Raw genomic sequence first — 6,608 nt, forward strand, 5'->3', positions numbered from 1 at the left:
GGCCTAGCTGCAGAGAACAGGTGCTGGGACCCGGATTTGTGCTTTCGCACCAAATCCCATTCTCAAAGTCAATGAAAATTTGTCATCGATGTCAGCAGGATCAAGATTTGGCCCCATGGGTTTAAGTGGTGGGTGTGGCCTGGCCTGGGTCCTCTGCGTTGGGCTGATTTACAGCTCAGAAATGCAGTAAAGCGTAAAATGTCATTTGCACCTTTGCTTGTTTGCCAAGCTCCAAGAGCAAGATTCTGCCTCTACTTTCCTCTTAATGACGTTCCAACTACCTAACCTAGCTCTGGTTAGGCTTCTGTATATGTTCTGCCTAAACACAGGCAAGATCTTGATTTGAACCAGTCGGGATTTTGTTTGCCTAATCTCTGCAGTTCTTCATTAATCTACATCTCTGGAGATATCCAGAGTTCTGACAATATGGTCAGTGCTCAAGGAACAATCAGATTGTTCTCATAAATTAAATGAGACTGATTTTGGGGGGGGTTAAATCATTTTCAACTTTGGAAATACTCCTCTTTTCAACTAATTTTGCCCGGCAGCATGAAAAGTCTCAGTCATCCAAGAAGAAAGCAGTAGGGTCAGGGGGGTGAAAAGGAGAAAGCCAGAGGAGCGCATACAAGTCATGAAAATATATTTTCATTACCAAGTGTCAGCACGGGAACTATAAATAGAATGGTGATATTAACATTCTGGAGCATGGAAAAATAGCTGCCAGAAATTAACCTACTGTAACAAACAAGACAAAGATAAGAAAAAAAACAGCTGAGGAGATGGATGCAAAGGACTCCAGTCAGGACACAGATGCTGTCTTTGAGAGATCTGTCAACATGGCTCTCCTTGACAGGGCCTGATCCCACAAGCCTCCCCCTGCTCCCCCAACACCAATGGAAATCATATGTTGAGGGACAAGGATTAGGTGGTTGGTGCTTCTCTGGTCCCACTTTGAAAGGAAATAGCTGACATGATGATGTGTTGGGGGCAGGACAGCACCTATGTTTTGTGCAAAGTAGGACAGGCAGGACACCATCCAGCCTCATCCTACCTGTGACTGGACGCCTAGCCTCCGTACACCAACAATATTCCCCCAGTTGCCAAGCAATGGCAAAGGCTGATCCAATGCAGAGTGCAGTGAGCAAAGTGCAGGGGGAAGAGCTGGTCTCCAGCACAGTGTGTCAAGCCCGAGTGCAGATGGATGGGAAGAAGCTGAGAAGGGAACATGGCCCTAAGAGTGCTGGGAGAGCAGATGGTCAAACAGGACCATCCAGTGGCAGCAGGATCAGACTTACTGACTTCAGTGGGAGTAGTAGCGTTCAGAGCCTCCCAGAATGTGCTTGGCACCTCGCAGGGGTGCATCTCAACAAGCCGTACCTTTACCAGAGCCATCAATTGTCTGGCAGCAGGAAGAAGGGCCCCTGGATGTGCAGTGAGCTTGGGCCTAAAGTCCACCCTTGTGGTGGGCACAGAAATCAGGCATCATAAGAGCTTGTGTTGTTCTGTATAAGAAATCTTTGTTGTTGACCTTTTAGAGTTCTGTTTGTCAATACGGTATTAATGGAAAAACACAATCCATATCTGACTGAATGGAAATTTGATTACTATGCAAATAAAAAGGCCTTTTAAAAAATTTTCTTTTGGTTCAATGAAATTGGATTAGCTCTGCAACTATGCATTAGTGTTTTCCATCCACTACTGACGTGGTACAATAATTTATTTTTGTTTTGTTTTAAACACAGAGCTGTGGGATGATTTTTACCTGCTGTCTACACAGAAGAATTAAAATGGACTCTTACTGAAGACTAAAAGTCTCCGCTCTCTTTTCCTTAATGCACAATCTAGAGAAGCAACATTTCAACGTGTATCAGTATTACTGTGGATGCTTAATGGGCCATATTTATAGCCTCCTTCTCTGTTCATGTTGATATGCCTTAAATTGAGATGAATTTTAGCAAGGTCACTGCCTGGAACACTTTCCAATCCACCTTGAAATAATTCTTAACTGAGAAGAGAAAAATATTTTCTATTTTTTTTTGTACAAGATTTTTTTTGGTAAAAACGTTACTACTCTTATGCAGTATGATTTGTAAAGACATTCTTTTGTAGCTCCACAATCTGTATTGTGCGGTAACAGTGCATCCTCTGCATATTCATCCCAGATTTTCTTAGTTTAACAGAAATATCTCCATGACTATAGGATATTTTAACTCGAGCAACTAGCTGTATTTTTTTAAATGAAGGGATTTTTTAGATTTCAGAACTAGGTCAACTTTTTTCTGTTTAGTATTTTTTTTCAATCTGTGTCTGTCTCCCCCTCCCTCAGGTCCAATTGAAGCTGCACTTCAGTCCCAGCACCTTTTGTTTCAGACAGAGGGTAACAGACTGGCCCTGCTGCCAGAGCTGCACCAGGAACAGCCCAGCAGAGGGTACTTTATGAGTAGACTGGATGCATTTCAGCTAGATTTGATTTAGAACAGCGGTTCTCAAACTGGAGGTTGGGACCCCAGAGTGGGTCATGACCTCGTTTTTATGGGGTTGCCAGGGCTGGCTTAGACTTTCTGGGGCTTGGGGCTGAAGCCTGAGGTGGGGCTGAAGCCTGGGTGGTGGGGCTCAGGTTACAGGCCCCCTGCCTGGGGCTCAAGCCCTCGGGATTTGGCTTTGGTCCTCCCGCCTGGGGTGGTGGGGCTTGGGCTCGGGCTTCGGCCCCACCACCTGGGGTCGTGCAGTAGTTTTTGTTATCAGATTGGGGTCGTGGTGCAATGAAGTGTGAAAAACCCTGCTTTAGAAGTATGTTCAATTATAATTTAGGGCCTCTGGGAAGATTGTGAGTAGGGGACAACAGTGGGAGAGGATCCGCTTTTGCATTGCTCTTGGTGCAGTTCCATATTTATCTGAAGTGCCTCCATTAGGACTTTTAGCTTTACTGCCCACTACCAGCACAAACCTAACTGATCAAAGAGGAGATTTTGTGCCCAGCTTAGGGATCCTGATTCAGAGGAGAAAAACCTCTTTTTAAAAAGATTTTGAAATGCTACACTACATCATTCAACTGTTTTCTGTCATCAGAATGCATTATATTAACTCCACTTAGGTATAAGGGTTATTTTGCTAATGAGCCCTACAGTTACTAAGAACAAATAAAAAGAAATAGCATTAAAAACAAATCTGAATTGCTGTCACTTTGCTGTGACTGCCAAATTGCTCAGAAACCACTTTGACGAGCACAGGATGGATAAATGATTAGATAGGTGGAATGGGTACCTAGATGGAACAGATGGCTAGACAGAATGGAACAGGATGGCTAGAGGTGCAATCAATTTTCTTTCCGATCCTCTCTTTCAGGACAGTGAAATTCTTTCAGTAACAAATGATTCTGCTGCCACATAGTTAGTTCTTGATTACGTAGTTGCAAAATAGAAGGAAACCCCCACTTTATATATAATTAAAAAAAAACACTTGTAATTTTATGAGAGATTCAACAGTTTTGCAAAATACAAGTGAACCCAAAGTAGATAGTTTCACAAATTACACTTAGGTGTGTTACTCAACACTTGATTACTATTACTTAAATACGTGTAAGAACGGTCATTTTTCTATTGCCAGTGATACCTCTGAGACTTGTTTTAAGAGAAACTGTAAGAAAAGATACTTTATTTAAGGACAACTCTCTAGGTGTTGTTTTGTGTGTAATATTAATGATTTTCAGATTCTCATAGCCTTGTAAGCTACTTCACTGAGGCTACGTCTACACCTCAAATTAGTTCAATATAACTTACCTCGCTCAGGGGTGCGAATAAGCCACACCCCCTAGCAACATAATTTACACCGACCTAAGTGCTGGTGTAGACAGCACTATGGCAACAGGAGAACTTCTCCTGCCGACATAGCTACCACCTCTAAAGGAGGCAGGAGTTATTATGCCGAGGGGAGAGCTCTCTCCCATCGGCTTAGAGCATCTTTACCAGAAGCACTACAGCAGCACAGCTGCATCGATACAGCAGTGCCCCTGTAAATGATGTAGTGTAGGCATAGCCCAAGTTACGTTTGGGGTCTTTTAAATCACAGGCTGTCTCTAACTCAGCTTGTCAGGTTTTTACCAGCAGTTGTTTGCTAGTTACCACCTCCTTGTTTTACAGTTTAACACCAGTAAGTTTCTGGTTGAGGCTAGGACTGCCAAACAGCACTGGTGAGGGAAAGGCAGGAGGCAATGCATGCATTTGAGGTAAAGAGTCATTTATGACTTGGTGATCCTGTGTGTGCACCTCCATCCACAACGAGCTGAAGAGTCCCGGTTACTTTTATTTTTAACCTGCTTGAGATAAAACTCTATTGATACAACCCATTACTTGACCTGAACTTACTATTTTTGTATTATTTGTATTACCATAGGGCCTAAGCACTCTAGTCATGGACCAGAACCCCATTATGCTAGGCACAATATAAATGCAGAACAAAAAAACCCAAAACAAAACGAAAAAAAATCCTATCCCTGCCCAAAGAGCTTACAATGAAAGTACTAGACAAGAGATAACAGATAGAGACAGACCAATGGGGGAGTACAAGGACACAATGAGACAATGCTGGTCAGCATGATAGGAAGTGATCTCAGCATACCTGCAGCCTAAACTGTTGTGAAGTTTCTTATAGTCATCTCAGCAAAGGAGAGATTTAAGGAGGGTTTTGAAGGAGGAGAAGGAGTTGGCTCGGTGGATGTTTATGGGGAGCGCCTCCAAAGCATGAGAGGCAGCATGGGAGAAAGCACAAAGGTGCTTGTTCAAAAATGTAACAAGTGAGCAATTGAGGCTGGTATCCTGGGCTGAATGGCGGTGGGAGTCAACATCTCGATGCTGACTGAGAAATGATAGGAAGGGCTAGGCTGAGAAGGCGTATGTTTGTTGCTATGGTAAGTAGAACCTGTTAGTTTTCTTTTATAGCAGTGCAAACAGATACTCAAGCAGCTTTCCGCTATGTCATAGGCTACTGTCTATGTTATCCATGCTAAATCATGTGACAGCTGCAAAGGAAGGGCTAACGAAAGGAGACATAATAGGGTGACAGATTCCAGGGCTTTTCTGCTGCATTATCTTGATTCAGATGCTTAGACCCTACATATATCTGTCAAGATGTTTTTACTGAGTCTCTCTCTCCATTCAAGAAATATAAGATGGGTGGGAGCCTCTCCCTGAGATAGAAGAAATGAGTGAATGAGACAGAGGAGATCTGCAGGGCAAACCCCAAGAACAGCCAGTTTGGGGATGAAAGCAGCATAGATTGAAGTGTGTTTTTCACTGATATTTGTTACCCATAAAGTTACATTCCAGGAAGGAGGTAAGACTCAGATCTGGGAACTGACATCATGTGGACAGACTGTCAATTGTAGGATTGAGGCCTAAATTTGGACTTTATAAAATGTGAGTATACTCTGCCCAGGCCAAATTGTGAACATCACCTGCTTACAGACAGCAACTAGCTTTTCTGTTGATAAAGTAACTTTTGTGTAAAGGTGTTTTAGAATTCATCAGGATATTAACTGACTGCTTTAAAAAAAATTCAAAGTGGAAAATGTAACTTTGCACAGTGGCTTTCATTTTGTGTTAGAGTCCCGCTAGCTCTCAAAAAGGTACTGCACAATCGAAAGTACAGCTGGAGAGGATATTAAACAATATAAAGAACTAAGCCTCAAACTTGTATACAGTCTAAAGCAGTGGACACAAATATGCCCTCCAGTCAGACATAAAATGTAGTGGAGGAAAAGCACTTCTGCCCTATTGTACTTTTATAATATACACATTATCAGCTTGTTTGGAATTGTAATGTAAACAGTCCATCAGTTATAGAGCAGGGGTCGGCAACCTCTGGCATGCAGCTCGCCAGGGTAAGCACCCTAGCGGGCCATGCCAGTTTGTTTATCTGCCGCGTCGGCAGGTTCGGCCGATCACGGATTCCACTGGCCGCGGTTCACTGTCCCAGGCCCATGGGGGCGGTGGGAAGCACTGCGGGATGTGCTGGCTGCAGCTTCCCACCACCACCCCCATTGGCCAGTGGAAGCCACAATCGGCTGAACCTGCCGATGCAGCAGATAAACAAACAGGTGTGGCCCGCCAGGGTACTTACCCTGTCGAGCCGCATGCCAGAGGTTGCCGACCCCTGAGTTAGAGTAACGTAAAAATGCTGCATTAAGTTAATAGCTGAGTCCAGAACTCCAGTATAACAGCTGTTACACCAACTTTTGCCTTCTCAAACAACCCTAATGTATCTCATGGTTCCTATTTCTTGCCATATTTGACTGATTGTTATGCTGTTCTATGTGGTACTATAATCTTTCAGTGAATAAAGGCATAGAATGTAAATCAGAACTAAGTCCCATAAGCACATTTTATTTCATTTCAGTGAAACAATGTGTTTTTTTTGTTTTGTTTTTTTTTAGTCCCTGGATGGTAAACATTTCCTTTATCAAAAATCCTATGGAATTTTATCTAATAGAAATTATATCCCTGCTGTGGTATGGCTCTTCACTCTATTAAAATCAGTAGGTTAGTCAGCAATTTCTAAAGAATTCTAATGATTTCATCTCTGTTAAATGCTAAAGGACTTTAAGGGTTGAG

At 42.9% G+C, this 6,608-nt stretch overlaps 1 protein-coding gene across 4 annotated transcripts in view; it reads left to right on the forward strand.

Annotated features, from left to right (window-relative positions):
* The window catches only part of TSPAN11 (tetraspanin 11), a 164,015-nt gene extending 157,662 nt beyond the window's left edge, over positions 1-6,353 (forward strand). For all 4 annotated transcript variants that reach the window (XM_045001098.1, XM_045001097.1, XM_045001101.1 and 1 more), the window contains 2 exons: positions 1,743-5,833; positions 6,140-6,353. Coding sequence is in view for 1 of the 4 variants with exons in the window: in XM_045001096.1 (XP_044857031.1) it covers positions 1,743-1,802 (60 nt within the window). In the remaining 3 variants the exon portion in view is untranslated. The remainder of the gene's footprint in view (positions 1-1,742; positions 5,834-6,139) is intronic.
* Positions 6,354-6,608: the final 255 nt, after the last annotated feature.

This window comes from Mauremys mutica, chromosome 1 (assembly GCF_020497125.1).
Source record: "Mauremys mutica isolate MM-2020 ecotype Southern chromosome 1, ASM2049712v1, whole genome shotgun sequence".
In the NCBI taxonomy this organism is placed as follows: Eukaryota; Metazoa; Chordata; order Testudines; family Geoemydidae; genus Mauremys; species Mauremys mutica.